We start from the raw sequence: 14,810 nt of genomic DNA, 5'->3' as shown, positions 1-14,810 counted from the left end.
TCTGAGAAGGATGCCGCCCATTCTCAGACCAAAGTAGGGAGGAAAGTTCTGGAAGCTGAGAGTATGGAATCAAATGATTTGTGGGTATTGAAGAAACTGCTGTGAGATCCAGGCATGAGAGTCATCTACGGCTGGAAGGTCCTGGAGTCACAAAGTGCTTCCAAGTCATGCAGTACCTTTGGAAAAGAGCCAAGTTAGGTGAGCCTTCCGAGGGTATTGACTTGCTGTGCACTCTATCACCAAGGCTGCAGAGAACAGGATCGGCAACCTCTCTGTCTCCAAGGAACTTACAGGAGGAAGCACACAGTAAGATGGGTAGTCGCCGCAGGTGGTAAGAGCTGTGCATGCGTAAAGAGGGTGATGAGATGGAGAATAACTGACAGAGACCATTTAGGCAAAGGGAGGTCAGAGGAAGGGGCTCTGAAGAGTTGACACTTGAGATGAGAAACAATGAAGCATTGAGAGTCTCAGAAAAAGGTCACTGTGGTGGAAAAGTAGTGAGCAAAGTGGGAGGTGCTCAGACCAGTCATGAACTGTAGGCCAGGGTAAGGAGTTGGCTTTAATTCCAAATATTCTGGAAGCCATTGAGGGGATTTAGGCAGGGCTTAGTTTACGTTTTAGGAGACCCCTCTGGCTGTGGCATGGATAACAGACTAGAGAGGGACATCTTAGGAACCAGAGACCAGGTAGGCACACTTTTAGAGATCTAGGAGAACGTGCAGTTTGGACAAGGAATGAAGGGAAATGGCCAGATTTGGGATATTTTTGGAGGTGGAACTGATGGGACTTAGGTGCTGAATCTAGGGGATGAGGGAAAGGAAGATTCAGAGATGACGCCTAAGTTTTTTAGCTTGTGTAACTGGGCGCAAGTGGAAATATTTACTGAGGTGGGTGGGTTTGGTGGGGGCTGGAAATCAAGACTTCTCAGAGCCTCTTTCTTTGATAAAGGGGTTGGGTTGTAGTTCTTTTTACTTTAAAAAATGTGACCTAACAGTAGTTTAAAGGAAGTTTAACCCTTTGAAACCCTTTGAGGGGCTTTCACATGCAGTAAGCATTTAAATCATTCATGAGCACTTTTTGGAGCATGCGCCTACTAATTTTATGATGTTATGCAGGAAAGAGTTAACTCAGCAGGCCTGGGTTGGGCAAACCCTGCACATTCCAAAGAAAGGCCTGTCTTCAGGATTGGCCCTTGACATCCCCCCTCCTGGAGATAACCTTTGTGCCCTTAGAATATTCTGCCTGGTAAGAGCATATGACAGAGGCCCTGGGCTATGTTATCAGCTTGACCTCTGGGAGGCTGCAGGCTGAGTAGCTGAGGTCAGCCACACAAGTGCTGCATGCCTACGTGACTGACACCCCATAAAACCCTGGACACCAGGGTGAGCCTATCTAGTTGGCAACACTTTGCAATCATTGCTGGGAGAAGTGCATCCCCACGCAACCCTACCGAGAGGACACACCTGGAAACGTCCTGGTATATCCTGGACTTCGCCCCATGTGTCTTTTCCCTTCGCCAATTTCAATCCATATCCTTTTGCTGTAATCAATCACAACAGTGAGTGTAACAGCCTTTTCTGATGTCTGGGAATCCTTCTGGAGAATTATCAAGCCTGAGGGTAGTCTTAGGGACCCTGACACAGATGTACATAAGGGAATAGGAAAATACAATTTATTTTAGTGTCAATTTTGCAGGAGTATGTCTTATTATAAAGCAAGGAATACTTACAGGATGGAACTACTAATACTCTTTCATACTACAAAGGCTACCGCTAGAAATTGCTTCTAAAAATTCCTGTTTGTAACATAGCCTGCCCTTCTACAGTGGCTTGCTTCAGGCATGCATGTTAAATACTGACAGATAATCTGGACAAAGTATATCACAAGCGTACTCACAATCAGAGTAATTTTAATGGATATTTAAATATACTTTTTGAAGTTTCATTTTGTCCCTTGGGCTTCCATGACGTTCATTTCGTATTGCTAGTCCTGAAGCTACCTGAATTGGCCTCACGATAACTAATCATTTAACTAACATTTTGTCCTGCTGTTTGCATTTGTGAGGACACAGGAAGGGTTTTCTGCTCTGATCCCCTCACTGTTTCCATCCCCGAACACTCCTCAGGCTTCTGAAATCCTAACACTCATTTGTACATTCCTTCACATGGGACACTGTGTTTTCTTATGTTAACGTGTCATACTCATTTGACAATAACCTTCATGGACACACCTGTCTTCTCTGCCCCTTCATCACCTGGGAGATTCCAGTTTTCTGTACTTCAAAAAGTCTTCAGATTGCTACATGAAATGATGTACCTTCAACTTAGTGAAGCCAGCTGACACCTGGGGATACATAAACCAGAAAGGGAGTCAACCAGCATGCACCAGGGCCTTCAAAGGACTGATTTTTAAAAGTCTAGGGAGGATAGGAAGGTATCTTAGTGATCTAGTGCTGCTATAACAGAAATACCACAAGTGACTTTAACAAACAAATTTATTTTCTCACAGTTTAGGAGGCTAGAAGTCCAAATTCAGGGCACTGGCTCTAGTGAGTGGAAGGCTTTCTCTCTCTGTTGGCTCAAGGAGAAGGTCCTTGCCTCTTCAGCTGGTATTCCTTGGGTCCTTGGTGATCTTCATGTGGCATGGCATCTGTGTGCTCCCATCTCTGCTTTTTTCGCTGCTTTCTTCTCTGTCCTAATCTGTTCTTTTGATATCTCAAAGGTGATTGGCTTTAAACACACCCTACACTGATATGGACTCTTAATGTAAGAAAGACAACCCATCCCCAAATGGGATTATGACCACAGGTATAGGGTTTAGGGTTTACAACACATATTTTGGGGGGACACAATTCAATCCATAACAGAACGCATTTCTGCCTGATGATGCTCTTGTTAGTTCAGGCTAAAAACTACAAGGGAATAGAAGTCGTCCTAGGAGCACGCAGAATTTTTGCTTAGCATTTTGGTGGGAATGTAACAATGCATCTCTTCTGCAGGCATGTTGTGATTCAGGACAGCGTTGCTCACTCAAGTTAGCTTACAACCAAAAACCAAACCTAATGCCGTTGAGTGAATTCTGACTCACAGCGACTTTACAGGACCAGAGCAGAGCTGCACCATGGTTTCCAAGGCTGTAATCTTTATGGAAGCAGATTGCCACATCCTTCTTACCCAGAGAACCCGGTCGGTTCGAACTGCTGACCTTTTGGTTAGCAACCGAGCACTAACTACTGTGCCACCAGGGCTCCTTGAATTAGTTTACAGGGAAGACAAAATTCTCAAATCAATTACCACTAATACAAGGTGCTGTGATTGATAGTCACTCATCTGAAGTTGTACATTATTTTCCCTGGTTACCATAAAATGACTTCTCAAGCAACGTTTTCCAATTACTAAATATAGAGTAGCCCATCAATCAATAAATCACAAAATTATTCAGAGTAGGTGAAGGTCACAACTGTTAATGCGAAAACGATCACATGGGAAGCAAAGAATGACTGCTAGGGAAATACTTCAATGAGGGCAGTTTTTGAATGGTAAGAGTTGAAAAATTTCTTACAGTGCACTTCAGCTACATTTTGCTCCCAATTTATCTGTAATGTAAAATACTTCCTGTGCTTCAAAGGATATTTTAATGCGGTTAAACCTAGCGGCTGTTATAACTAAACCAAGAATGTATAATAGCTTGAAAGCAATCAAACTCTTTTGCATAGCATGAGAGACCCAAATGGTCTTTCTGCACTGCAGGTACTTTTCCTCTTTGTGGTCAGTAACTGGGACCCAGGCTCCCTCCTCCTGGCTGCTCCGTAAGTCCCGGAGATGGCGGCAGGAAGAGACAGTGGGGAGGTCCATCCACTGCTTCACCCTACATGGCATCTCTTCACAGTCCACTGGTGAGAACGTCACAAGGCGTCCTGGATGTCAACCCTGGTAGGGTGAAAACATCACGAGGCCCTCCTCGATGTTGACCCTGTCGGAGTGGCTGTGCCCAGCAACACGTCTAAACCAGGAGAGCACAGCCTTCACTGGCTAGTTGCCTTCTGCACCAACAGGGTAACAAATGTGCTAACCACTCTCTACCCGTTCCTACTCTTCTACAGCAATGATGAGCAAGACACAGAAGTTCAGAAACCCCACACCCCGCACAAGGAAAGGTCTTCGTCTCTTCACACCCAGAACCATCTGTGCTCAAGGCCTCACTTCTTGGGCTGGTAGTGAGTACAAAAGGCTGGCACAGCCTCACAAGTCTAAACCTTAGAGCACAACCCATTCTCTCCACTGGGCTCTCAAACATTTGGGAAAGGAATGCAGTTTTAGGGACATAATTAAGACTTAAAAATATTTTCAAAATATATTTATTTCCTATACATGCTTGCAAAATTTCTAAGGTAAACATTAGCTTCATATACAACGAAATAGAGTTCTTTAAGAACTAGCACTGAATGAATCACAAGAATGACCAAATTCTGACAATGGAAAATAAACCTGCATATTATCAAAACTAAAGAGCTTAAGTGAAAGGTCTCCACCATCTAACCCTAAACCCCCTCAGCTGACATGAACCATATTCATATATGAAAATACATCCACATAGAAACAGCAGCTTTATAATCCCCAAGATTGTTATGGTTCGTATCAATAAACCTTCTGCAGCTATTGGGAGTTTGCACTATGTGTTGACTTCAATGGTTCCATTCTGAAGTTTGATCAAGAATAAGTTCCCCTGGAGTTGAATTTTTTATGAATCCTGTCATTTGCATAATTGCCAGGTTGCTAACTACACTAAATACGAAAGAAATTACTTTGTGCGTTTTTATTATCTACATTTCTGCATCATCATCTTCATCGTCGTCATCATCTTTGGCTCTGAAATGCATTTTCCTGAATTCTCGTCTGCTCATGGAAGGACAAGCTGAAGACGCAGGTGGAAGGTCCTTGTGGGGAAAAAACACTGACTTCAGTGATGGATAACAACACTATATCCACATGTGCATTCGCAATTCACCAAGACCAGCTAGCTCTGGGCCCTGCAGACTGGCCCTGCCCTTGGTCGTTAGCTGCCATCAAGTCGATTCCGACTCATGGCGACCCCACGTGTTTTGTTTGGCCCTCACGTTTAGATAGCCAGAAACGACTGAGTTGTGGTGCCAGTTCTATGCATGAGGGCTTATTCCCTCCTGGATTGACCAAGTGAGAAATAAAAGGGAAAACATGGGGTGAAAAACAAAAGAACAGCAAGCATGGGGTAGACATTTAAAGAATTATAAATATGACTTCATAGCTCTGCAGTGTGAGGCCCAGAGGTACTCAATCAATACACGGCTGGGGCTTGACACCACCCACCAGCATCCGTCCCACAGTGGTGGTGATTCTCAGTGGGGGGAACGTGGGGGTGCCCTCAACTAGCAATGCTTTCACTTTCTCCTCTGGAGTGGAAATTATGATTATTATTGTTTTGTATTTTTATCTTTTATCGAGGTATAGCATAGAAACGATTGTTGAGGATGGTGCAGAACCGGGCAGTGTTTTTTAATTGTGCTTTAGGTGGAAGTTTACAGCTCAAAATAGTATCTCATACAAAAATTTATACACACATTGTTATGTGACCCTAGTTGCTATCCCTATAATGTGATCGTACATTCCTCCTTTCCACCCCAGATTTCCCGTGTTCATTTAACCAGCTCCTATCCCTTTCTGCCTTCTCATCTTGCCTCTGGACAGGAACTGCCCATTTAGTCTCATCTATCTACTTAAACTAAGAAGGACTCTCTTCATGAGTATCATTTCATGTCTTATAGTCCAGTGTATTCTTTGTCTGAAGAGCTGGCTTCAGAAATGGTTTTAGTTCTGGGTTAAGAGAGAGTCTAGGGGCCATGTCTTCAGGCCATGTCCCTCCAGTCTCAGTCAGACCACTAAGTCTGGTCTTTTTACCAGAATTTGAGTTCTGCACCCCACTCATCTCCTGTGCTGTCAGGGGCTCTCTGTTGAGTCAGGGCGCCAGGCAGTGTTTTGTTCTGTTGTACATAGGGTCGCTATGAGTCGAAACTGACTTGACAGCACCTAACAACAACATTATTTACATGCGGTCATTTAGGAATACATAATTCGACCCTACGGTTTGCTGATGGAGGCAAGATGATGCTGATCTTACCTGCATGAGCTCAACGTTCCCGAAGAACCGGCTCACAGGCATGGGCTGGTTGCTGTCGTCGTCAAGAAAGACACTGCTGTCCATCTGAAGTGGTGGCTTCTGTGCCCCCTCAGCCTCCAGTGCTGACTCATCCCGTGCTGTGGAGCTGCTGTTAGACACTTCTGCTTCAGAAGCAGCACTGTGCTTTGGCAGGGACAAGCCATCATCAGTCTGTGTGGGGCACCCGTCCTTCAGGATGCCACAGTGACCGAGGAGGGGGCCTTCACCCTCCTGCTGCGCAGAAGCACCAGCCTCGTTGCCTGGGGGCTCCGCGTGATGTCCACCAAGCTCCAGAGGCTCGTTTGCACAAGGGGTCTTGGGTGCTATTTTCGGCAAGGAAGCACCAGCACTTTTAGGGATGAGCTTCTGTAACTCTGATTTCACAAGATTATCTTTGTCATACTTGAACTTCTTGGAAGTTCGCTTGTCAGTGGATTTGTGTGACGACGAAGTCTGTCAAGAAAAAAAAGATGCAAAGGAAGAATAGACTAAGGATAGCAAACAAAAAACATCTCATCCCAGAGGTGAATGTTTATTCTCACAACGTAAACAGTGTAAATGCTGCAGCTGGAGCCATTCAGTCAGGGCTGTGTCACTGCTGTGCCGCAGAAGGAGCAGAATCCAAAGTGGTAACATGTCTAGACACACCCCCACACACCAGTCGGTTTTCCCTAGGGTATTACAGCTCCTAAGGCAAATCCAAAAGCACAGGCTTATATATTTTCAACAAAATCCTAATGAGCACAGTACTCGAGTGGTGCTATGCTGGTTGCTGGTGCACAGCCATGTCCCATTTGGACCCGGGGCCTTGGGCTCAACCAAGCAGGTCTACCTATGAACAAACTGCATCACCCCAGGAACTAAAACTCCTTGGAAAGGACAGCTGCATTATACTGAATCGCAGGTGATAGCAGGTTCCTTTTCTTGGCCCACTTTACCTTTCTCTTAAAACATCTAAGGGTGATGTAGCAGAGTAATATACCAGCACCACTCAGGGAATGCATCAGAAATAGAGTGATGAGCAAAGGTATGTGTTCAAAACTGGGTCTGAGACACACACACGTGCGCGCGCATATGCACCCTGGTGGCCGGCAAACCCCTGGACTGGAGAGCGTACTTTTTCAGAAGATAATTACAGTACCATTACCATTTCCTTTAAGACATCCCCTCCCCCCAGATATGTAGGCAACATTCAGTATTTTTTCTGATACTGACACATCTTGGGGGACACTTTTTATAAAAATGGATACATGAGTCAAGATCCTGGCATTTCTGGCAGTGATGAGGGCTTACCAGACACAAAGCCTTGGACGATTTGGGGACATCCACTTCCTGTGCAGAGGCCAACTCGGCTGCTGGGCACCCTCGGCTCCTCAGGCGGGCTGAAGACCGCACTCCATCTGTGAGCTAGACCAGACCAAAGGCTTCATCAGAAAACTCTCTTGTGGAAAGAAACACAAGCATGGAGATTAAAATGTCCTCTCTAAAGACAAACCTGAGTGATCCAAGATGACTCTCATATTTTAGAGGACAACCTCCTCCTCCACATACATTTTTATTATCTTCATGGAAAGGCTCTGGTGTCCTAAATGTGCAAATTCAAACAAAGCTCTTTCTGGGTCTAAGATAACAGGATCTGCTCTTTCCATGATTTTGAAAGCTTGGGACAATTTTCCCCCTTTAAGAACCACCATTTGTGAGTTGTTAGTTGATTCCTGACTCAGCAATCCCATGTGACAGAGTAGAACTGCCCCACAGGGTTTTCTAGGTTGTAACCTACGGGAGCAGATCTCCAGGTCTTTCTCCCATGGAGCTGCTGGGTGGGTTCGAACTGCCAACCTTTCAGTTAGGGCCAAGCACTTAACTGTTGTGCCCCCAGGGCTCCTATTTGTGAGTTAACAGATATTAAACCAACTTCAAACATGCTTAGAATAAACAGCAAATATCCTTCATCAGAAAGTTCTCAAACTTTTACTATGGTCTCAAAGTTCTTGATAAAAGGTAAAATGAAAAAAGCCAATCTCTCCCATACCTCCTCCCTTAAATTATAGGTAGACACAGCCCTAATCCTACTAGTTTAAAGCAGTGAACTTCTGTCTGGTAAGTCTTAAAGTAACAAACTGGCCCACTTCTACTTTATTCTGAACACAAAGATAAGTTTTCTAATAACGAGAAAGAAATAAATTGAAATAATAAAATTTAAAACCTTCATGCAGCTTCCCCTAATGTTAACATAACCATGGTACGTTTGTCAAACTAAAAAATTAACACTGGCCTAATACTATTAACTAAACTATAGGCTTTACTTAAATTTTATCAGTGTTTCCATTAACGTCCTTTTCCTATTCTAGGATCCAGTCCCGGAACACCATATTGCACTTAGAAAATAATACATTTTAAAGCTTAACTCAAAACTTGGAAAACAATTAAAAGTGAATAGTAAATATACTAAATTTATTTAGGAGGTCCTCCCTCTCCCTTCAAGTAGATTGGTTAAAAACTGGAATGTCAGAGCAAAAATGTAGTTTCCCAAAAAGGGCTGTAAGAGATCGACTTCCAGCATGATACACGAGGAGCTCTGCTGGCCTGCTCCACATTGAAACGGGTGAAAATATAAGATAAAAAATGAAAACCTAAAGCTAGTAGAAATGGTCCTAAAGGCAAACGGCAAATGAGGAAATAACTATTCGAGAAAACTATGAAAATTTGGTAAGAAAGGTGAGTTTCTGGTATTTGAAACAAGACTGTGCCCTCCTTCCACCCTTCTGAGCTCAGCCCCGGGGAGACTTCACTCCAGAAGGCTGCAGTCAAGCACATGGGGCTCCTTTTTCCTCCAGCTCCCAGCCAGAGGGCATCTCCCTGGGAGGAACAGGACCTCTCAGTGTTTCTCATTCTGCTCCCAGCTACCTGTTGCTGAGGCTACGTCCTACGCAAATGGCAGTCTAGAGGTGGGGTTCCTTTCCACCACTCAGCCCCCACTCATGGATCGGAGGCTCTACTTTGGGGTGGTGCTCTGAGAAGACTGGGGCTCCCATAGCCCTTCCCCTGCTCATGGGGGTGGGGGTTCACACCAGGAAAAGCAAACTGAGAGGACCTCGGACTGCTTCCCCACAACTGAGCACTCAGTGCCTAGAGTGGCTGTGTGTCTATGTGTGTGACTCAGAGAGAAGGGTGTCACTGTCCCCAGCTCCAGAGCCCTGGCTCAGAGATGCTGTTGCCTGGGGAGGGGGAGAAACAGGCCATAAAACAGCTCCTAATCTCTTCCCGGAGCCCTGGTGGCACAGCAGTTAAGAGCTACAGTGAACTACGGCTGCTAACCAAGAAGTCGGCAGTTCGAATCCACCAGCTGCTCCCTGGAAACCCTGTGGGACAGTTCTACTCTGTCCTATAGGGTCACTATGAGTCAGAATCAACTTGATGGCAATAGCTTTGGTTTTCTGGAATCTCTTCCCAAAAGAGTGATTTCATTTGCAACAAAGCATGAAGTTTAAACCTAAGGACGCTCTCAAGAATGGTGGAGGCTGGGGTAAAGGCAACTGGGAGGAGATTTAGGATATAGGCTAAACTGTAGGCCAGCTACTGGGGAGGAGCCCCCCTGGGGTTAGAACAGCAAACACTGACCTCAAAAACTATTCTTTCAAAGGAATCAGAATTTATCGGATTAGTCTGTGTAGAGCAATTTATGCCCCAGGATGTTGAAAACAATTGAGCAATCAATTAGCAATTACCAAAAACCAAAACCAAACCCAGTGCCGAGTTCCGACTCGTAGCAACTCTACAGGGTAGAGTAGAACTGCTCCATGGGGTTTCCAAGGAGTGACTGGTGAATTCGAACTGCTGACCTTTTGAACAGCAGCCGCAGCTCTTAACACGGAGTTTAAAAGCTAGGTGTGGTTAGAGAAAGCATGGATGAGAGCCCTACCACTACCAGTGTCATCCCAGGGTGACTGCTGGCACACCTAAAGCTGCACAGCCCTGAGAAGCAACATCAGAAACTTAACCCTGTGCTGGGTGGGGGTAAATAGACTTCACTAAAATAATCCAGCCAATCATTAAACAAATAAGCAAATAACAGTAACAAGCCCCAGGGGGGAGTGTACCTGGAGTGCTACAACAGATTATCTAAAATGTCCCATTTCCAACAAGACATGCAAAGAAATGGGAAAGTAGACCAGAGGAAAAAAAAAAAAACCTCGGAAACAGAAACTGCCTTTGAAAGTGACCAGATGTTGAATTTAACAGAAAAAGACTTCAAAGCAGTCATTATAGGATGTTAAAACAAACAAACAAAACTAAAGGAAACTATGATTAAAAAAGTAAAGGAAGCATGATAACAATGTTTCATCAAAAAATGTCAATAAAACGAACTTGAAGATAGATTGACAGAGACTACGCAAGCTGAAGCACAGAGAGGAAAAAAAGAATGATGAACAACGAACAGAGGGAAAATGATGACACTGAAGAGAGCTACAAAGAACCGTGGGCCACCATTAAACATACCAACGTGTGTAAGTGGAGTACCACAATGAGAGGAGAGAAAGGAGCAGAAAAAATATTCGAAGAAATAATGCCTAAAAACTTCCCAAATTTACTGAAAAACAATAACCTATACATACAAGAAGCTCAACAAACTCCAAGTAGAATAAATTCAAAGACAGCCACAAACACATCATAGTAAAAATGCTGAAAATTAAAGACAAGGAGAAAATCTTGGAAACAGCAAGAGAAAAAAGACCCATCACTCACAAGGAAACATAATATGAGTTAACAGCTGACTGCTGAACAGAAACACCAGAGGCCAGAGGGCAGTGGGATATATGTAAAGTACTCAAAGGAAAAAACAAAACAAAAAACTCAACTGTCAACCAAGAATCTTATATGCAGCAAAGCTACTGATAAAAAATGAAGGCAAAAGACCTTCCCAGATAAACAAAGACTGACAGAATTTGCTGCTAGCAGACCTGTCTGACAAGAAATACTAAAGAAAATTCTTCAGGCTGAAAGTAAGTGACCCCAGACCACAACTCAAATCCACATGATGGGGGGAAAAAAGCACCAGTAGAAGTGTATAATTATAAAAGACAGTGTAAGTGCATACTGTTTCGCCTTTCTTATTGTTGTCGTTATTGTTAGGTGCCGCTGAGTTGGTTCTAACTCAAAATGACCCTTTGTACAATAGAACGAAACACTGCCCGGCCCTGCGCCACCCTCACAACACTGCTATGTCTGAGCCCGTTGTTGCAGTCACTGTGTCAATCTGTCTTGTCGAGGGTCTTCTCTTTTTCACGGACCCTCTACCTTACCAAGCATGATGTCCTTCTCCAGGGACTGATCCTTCCTGATAACATGTCCAAAGTACATGTGACGAAGTCTCGCCATCTTTGCTTCCAAGGAGCACTCTAGCTGTACTTCTTCCAAGACCGACTTGTTTGTTCTTCTGGCAGTCCATGGTATATTCAATGTTCTTTGCCAACACCACAATTCAAGGCCATCAATTCTTCTTCAGTCTTCCTTATTCATTGTCCAGCTTTCGCATGCGTATGAGGTGACTGAAAATACTATGACTTAGGTCAGGCGCACCTTAGTCTTCAAAGCGTTATCCTTGATTTTTAACACTTTAAAGAGGTCTTTTGGAGCAAATCTGCCCAATGTAATATGTCCTTTGATTTCCTGACTGCTGCTTCCATGGGCATTGATTGTGGATCCAAGTAAAATGAAATCCTTGACAACTTCAATCTTTCCTGTTTATAATGATGTTGCTTATTGATCCAGTTGTGAGGATTTGTTTTGTTTGTGTTGAGATGCGATCCATACTGAAGGCTGTAGTCTTTGATTTTCACCAGTAAGTGCTTCAAGTCCTCTTTGCTTTCAGCAAGCGAGTTGTGTCATCTGCATATTGCAGGTTGTTAACGAATGTTCCTCCAATCCCGATGCTGCGTTCTTCAGTCTAGCTTCTCAGATTATTTGCTCAGCATACAGATTGAATAAGTATGGTGAAAGGGTACAACCCTGATGCACACCTTTCCTGATTTTAAACCACGCAGTATGCCCTTGTTCTTCTCAAACAATTGCCTCTTAGTCTATGTACAGGTTCCACACAAACACAATAAGTGCTCTGGAATTCCCATTCTTCGCAAAGTTATCCGTGATTTGCTACGATTCATACAGTCAAATGTCTTTTTCTTCTCTTAGGTAATTTACAAAAGCAATTCTGTAAGGTGCGCCTGACCCAAGCCATGGTGTTTTCAATCACCTCATATGCATGTGAAAGCTGGATGATGAATAAGGAAGATCGAAGAAGAACTGACGCCTTTGAATTGTGGTGTTGGTGAAGAATATTGCATACACCATAGACTGCCAAAAGAATGAACAAATCTATCTTGGAAGAAGTATAGCCAGAATGTTGGAAGCAAGGATGGCAAGACTATGTCTCACATACTTTGGACATGTTATCAGGAGGGATCAGTCCCTGGAGAAGGACATCATGTTTGGTAAAGTAGAGGGCCAGCGAAAAAGAGGAAGACCCTCAATAAGACGGACTGACAAACACAGTGGCTGCAACAATGGACTCAAACATAACGATTGTGAAGATGGTGCAGGACTGGGAGGTGCTTTGTTTTGTTGTACATAGGATCGCTATGAGTTGGAAATGAACTTAACGGCACCTAACATCAACATATATAATATACATAGAAATATATTTGTCAATAACAACACAAGGGAGGTGGAAGCAAAGCTGTACTGGGGTAAGGAAATGACCACAGAAGGTAAATAACTATAACAACATATTACTGGGTAATGGGTAGAACAACTCAGCTGGAGTCGACTGGACCCCATGTGTGTCAAAGTAGAACTGTGCTCCGTAAGGTTTTTCAATGGCTGATTTTTCAGAAGTAGATAGCCAGGCCATACATAAGAGTAACATTTCTATATCTCACTGGTATTAAGTTGCTATCAATCTGAAGCTGGATCTGATGTGTTAAGAAGTGCAACTAAAAAAGCAATTAAAAATATATAGTAAAAAAATCATTAAAGAAATCAAAATGCTATATCAGATGTCACTGAACGCAAAAGAAAGCAGTGAAGGAGGAATACAGAAACAAAGACATGACACAAACAAAAATTAAGAGTGGCAGACATAAATTCAACTTTATCAATAATAACATTAAATGCAAATGTATTAAACAATCTAATCAAAAGGCAGAGATTGTCAGACTGGATTAAAAAAACAAAACGTGATGCAACTATATGCTGTCTACAGGAGACACACTTCACAGAAGCAGAGATACAGACAGACTGAAGTAAAAGCACGCAAAAGGGCAAAAAGGAGAGGAGTTGGAATGCACATGTTTGCGGCTTCTCCCATTGAACAAATGAGAATGCTAGGGTGCAGCTCGGAAGGGGCGGGTAGTGGGGATGGGAGGGTCACCAGGCGCCCTCTGGGGCGGCCACATCATTGCCTCATTCTGCACACCAGGAAACCAAAGGCTGTATGACATTCGAGAAACCTTCCCGCAGGCGAAGTTCGAGGCTGGGGGTCACGTACTGGGGATTCCCTTCCCGCAAGCGAGGCCCGAGTCTGGGGTCAAGAGCAAGGGACCCCCCCTTCCGCAGGCAAGGCCCGGGGGAGGCCGTCCCTCGGTCTGAGGCTCCTCCCAGCCCCCTTCCTCGAGCCCGCCACCCCCGCCTCCCAGCGCAGCGCCCGCCCGTCCGCCCCCCCTCACCTTCCGGCTCCTCATGAGTGTGAGCGGCGCGCCCCTGACGCCGCCGCCTCCGCGAAGCCCTAACGCTTTCAGCGGAGGAGCAACCGGGAGGCCTCAGTTCGCGTCGCGGCGTCTGACGTCTCCAGAGAGTTGGCCAATCACAGCCCAGTTCATAGGCATGTGACCCAACAAAGTTGACTTCTTCCGTGAGCGGGCGGGGCGCGGCTCAGCGCGCGGAGCCTGGGGCGGGACGCTGAAACCGGAGGGCGCTTAGGCGGCCATGTTTGTGAGGGGCGCCTTCGCTTGACACCTCTTCAGTCGCCATGTTTAAGAAGGGCGTATGGCAAAGATTGTGAGCATCGTCAGTCGTTGGGTCGCTGTGAGTCAGAATCGACTTGACGGCAACGGATTTATTTTGGTTTTCTCCTTGGTGTCTTTATGGCCATCGTGTTTAAGAGGGGAAGACGGCCATATTTGTGAGAGGCACTTTTTGAAGCCTGTGGTCGCGTGCCTAGCAGAGGCAGGAAGTGATTTCTCAACACTTACTGGAGAGGCGGGGTTTCCTTAGCAATTAACAGTGTTGGACGAGCGCGTGGAGCTCCATCCAGGCGTGAGTGTACAGGCCTAAGGCGCCCTTCTCTTCCAAGTTATGGTGGGGAGGGTCCAACCGCGATGCTCTGAGCAGCCCTCCTCTCCACAGAGGGCACACCCGGCGGTAGTTTGGCATTTCTTGCTGGTGGAGCTTTGCCAAAGTGGAGATAAGACAGTTTTTATCTTAGGCTCGTTGTTTTTAGCTACCATCGAATTGACTCCGACTCTTGACAACCTTATGTACAACAGAACAAAACTGTTGCTCGATTAGAGTCCGTACCCTGGAGCAGTCGAGCCAATGAAATAAACTCAAAGTCAGAAAAA

General features: G+C 44.8%; 1 protein-coding gene across 1 annotated transcript; it reads right to left on the bottom strand.

The window, feature by feature from the left end:
* Window positions 1-4,040: 4,040 nt before the first annotated feature.
* Window positions 4,041-14,005, bottom strand: CUNH1orf174 (chromosome unknown C1orf174 homolog). Its single transcript, XM_004384306.2, has 4 exons — window positions 13,917-14,005; window positions 7,486-7,599; window positions 6,154-6,645; window positions 4,041-4,936 (listed from the first exon to the last, which is right to left on the bottom strand). The coding sequence occupies exons 1-4, from the start codon at window positions 13,929-13,931 to the stop codon at window positions 4,823-4,825; spliced, it is 735 nt and encodes a 244-aa protein (XP_004384363.1). The 5' UTR covers window positions 13,932-14,005; the 3' UTR covers window positions 4,041-4,822.
* Between the last annotated feature and the right edge of the window lie 805 nt (window positions 14,006-14,810).

The sequence above is a fragment of the Trichechus manatus genome, unplaced genomic scaffold (genome assembly GCF_000243295.1).
Source record: "Trichechus manatus latirostris isolate Lorelei unplaced genomic scaffold, TriManLat1.0 scaffold00122, whole genome shotgun sequence".
Taxonomy (NCBI): domain Eukaryota; kingdom Metazoa; phylum Chordata; class Mammalia; order Sirenia; family Trichechidae; genus Trichechus; species Trichechus manatus.
The sequence above is the reverse complement of the archived record's forward strand: the minus strand, read 5'-3'. Positions and strand labels throughout refer to the sequence as shown.